Source organism: Equus caballus, chromosome 5 (assembly GCF_041296265.1).
Source record: "Equus caballus isolate H_3958 breed thoroughbred chromosome 5, TB-T2T, whole genome shotgun sequence".
Taxonomy (NCBI): domain Eukaryota; kingdom Metazoa; phylum Chordata; class Mammalia; order Perissodactyla; family Equidae; genus Equus; species Equus caballus.
Window position 1 is genome coordinate 16,939,383 of NC_091688.1, and position 11,704 is coordinate 16,951,086.

General features: G+C 51.6%; 1 protein-coding gene across 2 annotated transcripts; it reads right to left on the bottom strand.

Annotated features, from left to right (window-relative positions):
* Nucleotides 1–340: 340 nt before the first annotated feature.
* RGS16 (regulator of G protein signaling 16) lies at nucleotides 341–10,416 on the bottom strand. 2 transcript variants are annotated; one of them, XM_001489479.5, is made up of 5 exons: nucleotides 6,220–10,416; nucleotides 5,205–5,315; nucleotides 4,386–4,450; nucleotides 3,935–4,101; nucleotides 341–2,485 (listed from the first exon to the last, which is right to left on the bottom strand). In XM_001489479.5, exons 1-5 carry the CDS (start codon nucleotides 6,261–6,263, stop codon nucleotides 2,264–2,266), a joined length of 609 nt encoding a protein of 202 aa, XP_001489529.1. In that variant the 5' UTR covers nucleotides 6,264–10,416; the 3' UTR covers nucleotides 341–2,263. The 2 variants fall into 2 exon arrangements, with proteins under 2 accessions (XP_001489529.1, XP_005609822.1); XM_005609765.4 differs by having other exon boundaries at nucleotides 4,386–4,447; nucleotides 6,220–6,391.
* Nucleotides 10,417–11,704: the final 1,288 nt, after the last annotated feature.

Genomic DNA, 11,704 nt, shown 5'->3' on the forward strand with positions numbered 1-11,704 from the left:
AAGTACCCCTTGCACTGTCACAAGCAGTATTGGGAATGGCTGGTGCCAGGTCGGGTGGACAAAGGACACAGGCTCTGAAATGACAGCAGAGCTGAGTCCAATCAACACAACAGAACAGCCCCACACAAGCTGGGGCTGTCATCAGCTAAAGGAAGTCACCAGCCATGGTGGCCAGCATTAGAAGCAGGCAAACACGGGTCATTCACCTGTGCCTCTGCCTATGACGCGAAAGCTCAGCCATCTGTCCTGTGGAATTTCCCGAGGCCAGCTCCTCCACGAGGCTCTCACAGCACTTCCCTTCCCCTCTTCCCCTGACCACAAAGCCCTTGGAGACAGCATCTCGTATTTGGGTTTTATTTTTATTTTACAAGAATATAACATACTGAAACAGGAAAACAGGGATTGAGTACATCATTCATATCTAGGAAACCAGCTCCAGTTGTCAACAATAAATAAATATTTAAACCGTGAGGAGGTCCTGACAGGCGCTAAAAAGATTCCCAGCACATTCGGAGGTAGAGTCTGGTGGAGGGAGGGAGACGTCAGGCTGCCAGCTCCTCCACGAGGCTCTCACAGCACTTCCCTTCCCCTCTTCCCCTGACCACAAAGCCCTTGGAGACAGCATCTCGTATTTGGGTTTTATTTTTATTTTACAAGAATATAACATACTGAAACAGGAAAACAGGGATTGAGTACATCATTCATATCTAGGAAACCAGCTCCAGTTGTCAACAATAAATAAATATTTAAACCGTGAGGAGGTCCTGACAGGCGCTAAAAAGATTCCCAGCACATTCGGAGGTAGAGTCTGGTGGAGGGAGGGAGACGTCAGGCTGCCAGCTCCTGTGGAGATTCTCCAGCAGAGGCAAACTGAAGTTACAATAATAAATAACAATAGCAACAACGCAACAGCAACAAGAACAACACGCTATGACAATTGTCACAAAACCAACAATATGTTATACTTAAATAATTTTCTCCTGGAGGAGCTCCTAGTGCAGAGAGAACGGTGTTGATTTTCCTGGGGCAAAGGGGGCTGCCTGGTTAATTCACCTCCCCAGCCTGGGCTCGTGCAGAAGTCCCACTACGGAATGTTTGTTCGGTGATGCCCTGAGGCGACAAGCAGGTTCTGATTTTTCCCCGACTCCAGCTCTTCTAAGCAGCCTCTCTCCCCAGCTTCTATGGTCTGTCCAAGGGTCATCGTGGCCCCTGCCCCATTTCTCCTAACACTCCAATAAGTGCACCTCCCATCTACAGGAAAGAAACACGAGGCTCCTCTTCCATCCTAGGGTGTCTCTTTCTCCCTGTTCTCAAACCTACAAAAAATATTGGCTTGATTTAAACAGGGCTTTGGGGAACTGCCAAGAGATTCGTCTCTTATGATCCTTATCTCCCTTCTTCCACACTGCCCGGCGTAAGAGCTGGACTAGCCCTTCACCGAGAGCCTCACACCTTTCTCGCCCCGGGCCCCACATGCAAGGGCAGCACAGAGCTCAGAGAGGGCACATCCCAGCAAGGGTCAGGGGCCACCTGCAAGAGGTCACCAGGAGCACCAAGGTTAATTTCACAGGAGCAAGAAGGCCTCTTTCAGGGCTACTGACTTGGAAGGGGGTTCAAAGGCCAGTTTTTGAGGTATAAAAATCTCATTTTGGGCAAGCATCACATTGGTACCCCGGCATTGACAAGACAGTGGGGCTGGACATGGGGGTGTTGAGAAGTGCAGGTTGAGGGCCCCTGGGGCAGCCCAGAGGCAGGTGAGGAGGATGGAATGAGAAGGCTCCACATCCACAGCTCCCTTCTGTGCCCAGGACAGTCTGGGAATTAGGAAAACAGGATGCGATCAGTCAACTGTTCCACAGGCAAAAACAGATGATCTGGTTGTCTTCCCTTTTCTCATTTTCCAGTTTCCCTTTATGCACATGTTTCCCTAACTACCCTGGAATATATCCTGCCCCGTTGAGAATGACGAGGGCCAAAGATAGAACTTACACCACCATTCTTTTCCCCGGAGAGCCCCACACGACCCTCATCTTCAGCCCTTATCCACAGGTCCTAGAAGTGGGGGAGCCCTCTCATGCATGGCGTCCAGTCCCACAGTATCTGGAGGAAAGGGTTTTGCTTTGAAGACAGGCTGCCAGAATGGCCGTATCCTTCACTGTCCACTCATGCTCGCTTTCCAGAACCTGTCCCCCACACAGGGGCGGCCGCCTCAGGGATGGGTGACTCCACCTCCTCCCGGCTGGCTTCCTCACTGCCATGAGGCTCAGGTGTGTAAAGGTTCAGCCGGGCTGCAGTTGGACGGAGAGGCAGAGGTGGCTGAGGTTTGGGCAGCCAGGTCCCGGTAAGCAGGTGACTTCAGGAAGCGTGGATAGGAGTCCTTCTCCATCAGGGTGCGTGTCTTCCCCTGAGCCACGTCAAAGCACGTGGCCGTGGCAGCCTGCAGATTCGTCCTGGTCAGCTCCCTGGTCTCGTGGTCTATGTTCACCTATAGGAAGGAAGGCAAGCACATGGGTGAGGGGGGCTGGGGAGGAGGGTGGGAAAGGCGGGGGGTCCAACAGGCCAAGGGAGGACTGACTGGCAGGTGGGGCTGGGGGAGGCACACTGGATTCTGAACCAGGAACCTGGGCTCTCCTGAATCAACCATTAATTGGCTTTTCCAAGCTGGACCTGTCCCCATATTGATCCAGAGTCTGCCCTCCAATCTCTCAAAATTATCGAGGATATATTAAGAGTACATCCAAACCCAACCCCTTGTCACCCCTTCCTCTGTAACAAGCCTGGTTCAGGTCACCATCGCCTCTCCTATATTAGCACCAGAGCCTGCGACCGGGTCTCTCTCTGCTACCCTCACCCCGTGGTCTGTTCTCCACCCAGCAGCCAGAGAGAGCTTTTCAAAACCGAAGTCACTTTGCTAGCAGCTCTGTTGTCTTCCCATGTCACTCAGAGGGAAAGCCAGAGGGCGTGCTGGGCCCACATCTGACCATGTGCCGCCTGTCTGACCTCATCCCCTACTCTCTCCCTCACTCTCCCTGCTCCACAGGCCCACTTGCTGACCCGTGACTACGACAGGCACTCTCTGGCCTTGGCACTTGCCATTTCCTGTCTTAGAATGTTCTGCCTTAATTCTATCACGTCTGTTCACGTCACAGCCCATCCCTAACTTCCCTTTATAAATCGGAAAGGCCTCCCCTCCCACCCCATGCTCCGGCACTCCCTCTCTCTCAGGTCCTGCTTTGTTTTGATCAGAGGACATAGTGTCACCTGGCACACATTGTTCATTTATTGGTTATAGTCATCCTCTCCCAAGAGGGTGGAGACTTTATTTCAGTCACTGCTACAACCCAATGACTATAACAGTGCCTCGCACGTAATGGGTGTTCAATAAATCTTTATGGAATAACGTGGAATAAATAAAAGTGCTCGGAAAATAAAATACAAAATAGGACACAAAAGCAAGGCATTACCATTCTCTCTCCACAAGGTGGCCCCATGTTCTTTATCGAGTGCGGACACCATGCAGGAAAGGCCGGAAGGGAAGGCTCACTGACCACAGACCTGCCAGCCTGAGGCAGGTCAGCCAGGTGACTGAGCCAGGTTACACAAGGTCCCTAGGGTGACCTGTCTCCCCAGGTGTGCAAGAGTTTTGAGCCTCTAAAAAGGGTTTAGTCTACAAAAGTGGGTATGGACAGAAGCCAAAACACCTGCCAACCCCTCTGACCCCATTAGTGAGTCTGAGGGTAACAGCACCCAGAAGTGGCATGGAACCTGATTTTCCTAGTCTCCAGCTACAGACACCCACTCACCCCTGTGCCAAATAAGGCCACTCTACTTCTAAACTCAACCCTCCACCCGCTGGCCCCCATCATCCCCAGTGCTCAGTGGGGAAGGAGCAGGCAGGGTCTGGAGGGTCCACGGAACATGTCAGGGCTCTGACCTCTTTAGGGGCTTCGCTGCAGATGAACTCCTCAAAGATCCGGTGAGCCTGGGAGGCCAGCTTGGTAGCCGAGTGGATCTTCTTGTACTCCTCACAGGCCAGCCAGAACTCCAGGTTCTCCTCACTGAACTCTGTCTTCAGGAAAGCGTGGAAGGCAGCCACTCCATCTGGGGTTGGGATGAGAGAGGAAGAGACAGGTCAGACCGTGGGACAGCCAGGAATAAAAGAAGAAAGACAGCTATTGTAGTTAATGGCTCTATTTTTAGGGTGCAATTTTCTTGATCAAGGACCTGCCTTTGTATTCTGAATAGAGGCTGGCACACCAGGGGATCATTATTATTATTCCTACTATGATTATTTTGCCCACGCTTTCAGCATCCCTCAGGGCTGGCTCCCAAGCACATGAGTCCACATGTGCCTTCTACAGACAGACATAATGGGGCAGACTCACGTTTACTGCTCAGCAGCAAGTCAAATGACTCTTTCCACCCCAGCACATCTTCTGAGAAGTTTCTGCTAAAAAAAAAAGGCAAGATTTTAATTTCAAACAAACAAATGCATAGCACAAATCCTATCAGAACTCCAATGGGAGTTGCATAATTCACACAAAGCTTTGCTTGATGATTATTAGAGCTGACTCCTCAAATTCTTGGTTGGGGCTGGGGGAAACAGCAGTGTTTTCTAGAAGACTACTCGGTAACCAGAAACCAAAGCCAGGGACCTTTAGGCCCTCAGTAAATATCTCTAAGACTGTCTCTTTGCTGTCCAAAGCTGTTTCTATTCCCGTGACTCTCACAGCTTTGTTTTGCACACATCTTCAAGGAAATCAGGGCCTCGTGAATAGGGATTATGTCAACCATAACCCCAGAGCTTAGCACAGCACCTGGCACAGTCAGTGCTCAAATTGAAGGGGCTTCTAGGCAAGGTGCATGCTAATGGAAGTGGGGACATTGATTTAAAAAGCTCAGGAGGTCTTGGAACCTGTCCTAGCCTTGGTTGTATGTACAACGACAGCTCCAGGTGGGAGAGTCTGGTAACTAGACATCCAGACCCCGTGTACACTGCTGTTGTGGACCTGGAACCCTGGAGCCACCCACCCATGAGCCAAGCAGCCATAGCAGACCAGCAAGAAGCCCTACTAAAATCTCCAGGGGTGGGGCACCAAGGTCCACCCTAGCGTGTCCTCACTTCTCCTTGTATTTTCTCATGACTCCTTTCCTAAATCTGGCTCCCTCCCTCTAGGGGCCCTCAGCTGGTCAGCAGGACTTACCTCTCTTTGCTGTGTTTACTGCCCCATTCAAACTTGCCAACACTCCCAGTATCGGAGCCCAGCTCTGATTTGTGAAGAAAGATCCCCAGCCGGGTCTTGAACTCTTTGGCTCTGGAAGACAAAGCACGAGCGTGTAGGGCTTGTCTATTTGCTCAGCCAGGGCAGAGAGGTTTATGGTGTCTCAGGCTGGTGCCACCCAAATTCCAGCCTCAAGGGGTCCTGGGAACCCTTGGCTGTTCCCAGGGCCTAAACTTTGCTTCTTTCATTAGTGTCATGAACCCAGCAACAAGGAAAGGAATTTTTGAGCTGCGCCTCGGTAGGTCTTATGCTTTCTGGGTTTCCAGCAGTGCATACATGGGCTTTTTCCTACCTAAGTCACACCAATCTAACTTTGAGCCTGTTAATTAGCAGAAGGCAGTTCAGCACTCTCTAGGCTTCTCACGAATATTTCGGAAACTATGTGGAAAGTGACTCCTGCCTTCCTTTTTACGTTTTCCCTCCCAGCCACCAGCTGCAGTAAGGACTGGAGGCAGTTGAGTAGCTCCGTGGGAAGTGGGTACATCCCTCACCCGTGGACCCAAAAACACCTCCCCGTTTCCCAGGGCCAGAGGAGGCCATGTCCCTAGATCTGGGCTGTAGAATGAAAATCAAGTGCTTAAGAAACTAAGGAAGACTCAGTTCTGCCTGGTGATGCCAACATGGTCTTCTTGCAGCCAAGTCTTCAGCAGGTCACCTGAGAAGGACTGCCATTTGTCAGAGGATGGGGAATGACAGTAAGCAGTGGTCCCTCTGCTTCCCTTTGCCTTTCCTTCTCCCTTGTCTTGGCCCATGACTTCTCTAAGACTCTAAGGGAACCATCTGAGATCGTGGATCCAAGCTGACCTCTGCCTCTCCACTCAAGCCACTAGCGTCCCATTCTTCCGCCCACCCAGGCCCCCAAGCCTGCCGCTCCACTCCCTAACGGTTGGTGGGACTTGAACAACTTCCTCGGGGCAGCAGGACAAGCTCCTCTTACCTCTCCAGGCAGGTGGTGGGGAAGGCGGCCAGGGTCCGGCACATGGCTGAGGGTGCAGGGCAGCACGTCGTGGGGAGGATGGTGGCGGGCTTCAGTGGGCACCAAAAGCGCAAGGAGGCAGAGGAGCGGTACCCAGCAGCGGAGGACGTGTTTATGAGCGGCACTCGCAGAGTTGGCGCTACCGCGGCTTTTATTCCCTCGGAGAGGAACGGCGGGCGCCGCCGACCAATCGGAGAGTGGGGCTGAGCGCGTCGAGGGCGGAGGCGGGGCCCGGGAGCCCGACTGGGCAGGGCGCCAGGCCCGGGGCTGCGCTTCCGCTGCCCGCGCGCAGCCTTCACACCTGGGTGCACACGGGGCTGCCCCCCTCCTCCTCCGCGCAGACGCGGGCGTGGGGACGGAGAAGCGACAGAGAAGTCACACAGAGATGAGATGCGCACACTCAGTTTAGTAGGAAAAAACCCTCCGGCCTCCAGTAAAAGCAGGAAACCAACTCAGCGGTAACAGGAGGATTTGCGTAGGGGGTGGCGTGTCTGAGAGGCACATCAGGTGTCGACCACAGCCTGATCCTGAGCCTGTTCGGTCCTGAAGGACAGAAGCACAGGGTGCAAGCCGGGCAACACAGCATCGTGACTATACTGATAGCTACCATTTACTGTGCTCCTACCAGGATGGCCATGGGATTAAGTAAGCCCTTTATTATCATCTCATCATTACTTCCATTTTATAGATTAAAAAACTGAGTCAGAAAGTTAGAGACTTGCCCAGATCAGGAGACGCATGGCGGGGGGAGCTTTATCGAGCATCTGCTATGTACCAGACACGTTTGCTAAGACTCAGGTTAAACGACTTACTCAAAGTTGCCCAGTAAGTAAGTGTCGCACCAGAATTCAAATGTGAATTTACCATGCTTTTTCCACTCCCCCCGCAAAATTAGAACCCTGCCACCTCTGTAACTAATGAGTGATCCTGGGTTTAAGCAGTTGCTAGTTCAGTGTCCTCCTCTCATCTCTGAGATAAAGGTAATACATACCCTGCCCCTCTCCTCATCTTCCCATAAAGGTGTTACAGCCTCCCCCATTGCCCCTCAGTTCCCTTTGAGATTGCTACTAAGGGGCTGCATGTGAGGTTGAGTGTAGGGTCTAGGGCTCGATTTCTGGGTTTCAAATCATGGCTCCAGCATTTACTGATGGGAGACCTTGGGCAAGCTTCTTCACCTTTCCACGCCTCAGTTTCCACACCTCTAAGATGAGAACATGATGCACTTATTTCATAAGGTTGTTGTGAGGTCTAAATAAGCTAATTCTTAATTCGAGTTCCCCCGGGAAATGGGAAACTCTGTTCCTCTGAGGCAGAGACTTGCTAGGGAGAGTTCTTGGAAGAGAGAGAGAGTGAGGGAAGCAGGGTTGGGCAGAGGGAGGAGCTGAATGCCTTGCTGTTGCAACAGAGATGGAAGCTGTTCCCAGGGGATGCTCTGGAGTGGCACAGCCCTTCGGAGCTGTCCCCCACTGAGGCAAAGGGGCAGGCCTTTCATCGGATGCAGTTGCCCCAAGAAGACGGCCTAATCTTAGGCAACCTCTGTCAAGAGTAGCTCCTGGAGCGAGTGCACTGGGAGCCTACAGCAGACAACATGCTGGAAGATGGGGGATGAGAGCCTCCGTCCAAAACAGGGATCTGGGCTTTGTGCCACAGCACATGCACATAAGGCACTTAGACTAGCACTCAACATGTTATCGGCAGCCACTAAATGTTAGCTCTCGGATTTACTTAATACAGGGATTGCTAGACAATAAGGAAAAGTGGTGAGTTTTTTTTCGTCTCTTGGAATTTAAGTTTTTATTTCATGAGGGGCATCTAAGAGTTGCTCTTCCTCATCAAGGCCTAGACGTAAAGGGTTAGAAAGGAGAGAAACAAGAGGAGAAGAGGTTCCCCACCTGAGAGAACTCAGTGAGAAGGCTCAGAAAAGCTGGTCAGGGAAGAAAAGAGAAAAGCCACAGAGGGGAAGAGAAGAAGAAAGCCTGTGAGACAGTCGTTGAGGCATTGCTAGAGCAAGAGAGGTCCAAATGGGAATAATGTGTGGGGTCTTTGCCAAAGCAGATTCCATTGTTAAGCCAGGGCCTGCAGAAGATGACCCAGTTGGTCAAAACATAATGTGCTCTGAAGAGCCAGAGTCCACCCTTTGCCAATCTCCCAGTTGCTTAGTGGGTTGGTCAGTGGAGCACAGGGGCAGGTCCAGCAGCAGCTCACACGCCGGCAGCGCCATCTCAGACACCAGCATCCCACCCTCACCCCCGTCTCGCTGACCTAGGCTCTTGTTCTTCCTCTCTCACGAGTCCAGGGTTGGATTGGTGGGGACAGGAGATGGGCAAGGGTTGGGAGGGGGACGATGGTGTGCAACCAGGCAAAGGAAGGATGCCCTTTTGAACGTCTGTGTTTCTCACCCCAGTCCTTCATCCACAGGATACCGCAGCCCACCCGGCCCCATCAGCAGGACGTTCTGCTGGAGGAGTCTGTCAGCTGAGGTGAGGGTTGTCGTTCTACATTTATTATGCAGCTGCCAGGTGGGGATGTGGGTGGTGTCTGGGACAGCTTTTCTTCAAGAGACAAAAATGAGTTTACGGATGGACTGAACCACCAGTCTCGCCACGTTGGAATCGGCCCAGACATGGCCACATGACAACGATAATAGTGATCACGCAGAGAACCTCTTCAAACCTTCCTGTCCTTTCTGCAACCCTGTGAATAGGCCAGAGGAGCTTTTTAATTCACATTTCGCAGACAACAAAACAGCAGTGCCTAAGGCGCCCTTAATTAAGTGCTCTGGAACTGGAAACAGCTGAAACCGGGGCCCCATCTCCAGATCCCTGAGCTTGCGCTTTCTCCCATTCAACAAAGAAAGCAAAGAGACAAAGGGATTGATGCGCGGGGCGCACGCGGACCGGCAAATCCAATCCGTGAGCACAGAGCTCCCTGCTCAGGATGAAGAGCCCTCTCTGAGTTCTCACTGCCTCCCGGTTGCCATGGTTACCTCTTCGGTTTCCAGGCAGAAACTTTCTGAAGTTCACAATTTATCCCAAATTCTCTTCCCAGCAGGTAGGTCGGTTCATAACTGCAATTTCGGTAATGACTCAACAGTTGCCGTAAATCGGCAAGTTGAGCTCACCTGTGAATTGCCTTGGCTTTGACAGACCATGATCTCGGGTTTTTTTGCCCAGTGCTCTCTTTAATGGAGGGTGTGGGGACACAGCTCTGCTGCCTGGGTCATCTGGGGTCAGCAATCCAGGCAAAGCTGGAGTCAGGATTTAACATCCCACAACATCCCAGCCACCCTGCGTTCCGTCTCCTTCAGTCCCTCCGACCCCCAGCACCGCCCTTTCCACCGAGGTAGAATTCTAGACGGGATCTTTGCTGAAAACACTTTCTCAGCTTCTGATTGGGCACAGACAATCCCCACAGTGGTCTGGGCGTTCCAAATTCAATCATCAATCGACCAACAAATATTTATTAAGAATTTACTGTGTCCCCAAGTCGGTGGGGGAAATAACGGCTTTTGTGGCTCTTCCCTGACTCTAATAACCTTATTTTTCCTCCTGGCTGAGGAAACAGAACTAGCATAGGGAGAGGTGAAAGGAAATTATTGCCTGGTGTCGCAACAGATGTCCAGGGAAGGGAGAGGTCAGAGAGGGTCGGCAGTGTTAAAGGGGGCGTGAGAGGAGGCTGGTGACAGGGACAATGGCTGGAACGTGTGGGACGTGGAAGAGGGATTGTGCTTCAAGTGGGAGAAACAGGAAAAGCCAGTTGTAGTTTGGGGGTCCAGCAAAGGCACAGAAAGATTTAGGAATGCCTTACCACCTGGCAGAGGCGCTTAGGCCTATGGGATGCACAATTGGATGCCACTTTTAGGTTTAGAAGCATACAAACAGCAGGGACAGTACATATCCCATGGGGGCTGGATGAGGAGGGAGAGATCACCCCTGAAGTTGTGAAATAATCCCTGGGGCCCATTTCCTTCCTGGGTCCGGACAAAAACTATAGGTACCCTCCCTCCCCGGGCAGGAGAGTTGAGCAAGTTCAGCCTGGATGTAGGAAACCCTGTTCTTCCCTGATTATCCTTCAGGGCACTGGGTACAGTGCACTGTGATGGCTGTGCTATTCCTCTGGTTTCTTCTCCTCTTTCCTCCCTCCCTCCCCTCTGGTCAGAGTTCTGAGGAGATGGGAGTGTGGGAGGCCTGCTTCTCGCTATCCAACTGGGAATGGACGCCTAGCCTCCAAGGCTGCCATCTCGGCCACTTGGGGAGGAGGCTGAAACTCTTCAGTGGTACCCATGGCCAGCAGGATCATGTCGAGACTCCTCTGTATGGCATACAAGGCTCTAACCACCTGATCTCACATCCTTCACCTCACACCCTAAGACCCAGCCAAACTCAGCAGTCAGCAGGTTAGCACAGGCGCCAGGCTGCCTGCACCTACAAACCCCTGTGCATGAGGTTCTCTCAGCCTGAAGGCCCTCCCCTCCCTGTACTACTCATTTTGAGAGAGATATTGTTCAATAAACTAATTTTATTTGTAAATATTGAGGTACAATTTACATACAATAAAATCCACAGATCTTGTGTGTGTGTGGGTGAGGAAGATTGCCCTGAGCTAACACCCACCTTCCTCTGTTTTGTATGTGGGATGCTGCCACAGCATGACTTGATGAGCAGGGCATAGGTGTACGCCCGGGATGCAAACCGGCGAATCCCGGGCTGCCAAAGCAGAGCACACGAACTTAACCACTGCGCCACCTGGCTGGCCCCTAAAATGCACAGATCTTATGTGTACAGTTCAATGAGTTTTGACAAATGTATGCACCCATGTAGCCAATACCCATCTAGCTGCAGAATACTGCCATCATTCCAGAAACCTCCTTCATGTTCCTTCTAGCCAATCACCCATGCCACCTCCATCAGAGGCAACCACTAGTCTGCCTCCTAGAACCATAGGGCTAGTGTTGACTCTTGACTTGTTTACTTATTTTTGATGCCTAGCTCAAGTGCTTTCTCATTTCTGTGCCTTGTTCTTCCCTCTGTTGCCCTGTGCTCATAGAATTGGTGATTTCTAATCTGTTTCCTCCATGAGCTCCTGGAGGGCAAAGACCATTGCCTTGGTCATTTCTTTATCTTCAGCGCCTAGCACCATGCCCGGCTCAGTGTATTTCTATACGTGATGGCTGGCTGGATGGCTTCTGTTTCAACACAAATCATAAAAGCTAACATTTATTGAACACTTACAATGTGCCGGGCTCTGTTCTGTGTGCTTTCCCCGGAATTCTCTTTCAGTTCTCACAATCACCCCATAAGATACGTACTCTCTTGTCCTCAGTTTACATTTGAGTAAACCGTGGCAGAGATTGGTTAAGTAACTTGCCTGGGGCACACAGCTCATCAGTGGTGGAGCTAGGTTTTGATCTCAGATGGTCCAACTCTAGAGCCTGTGTTCCTAAGCA

Bases quoted from the DNA above. Each gene is read 5' to 3' on its own strand.
- RGS16 (XM_001489479.5), bottom strand. From the start codon at position 6,263: ATGTGCCGGACCCTGGCCGCCTTCCCCACCACCTGCCTGGAGAG. The intron at 5,316-6,219 runs GTAAGAGGAGCT...TTTGTCTTCCAG, and splicing joins CCCACCACCTGCCTGGAGAG to AGCCAAAGAGTTCAAGACCC. The intron at 4,102-4,385 runs GTGAGTCTGCCC...TCCCAACCCCAG, and splicing joins CTTGCTGCTGAGCAGTAAAC to ATGGAGTGGCTGCCTTCCAC.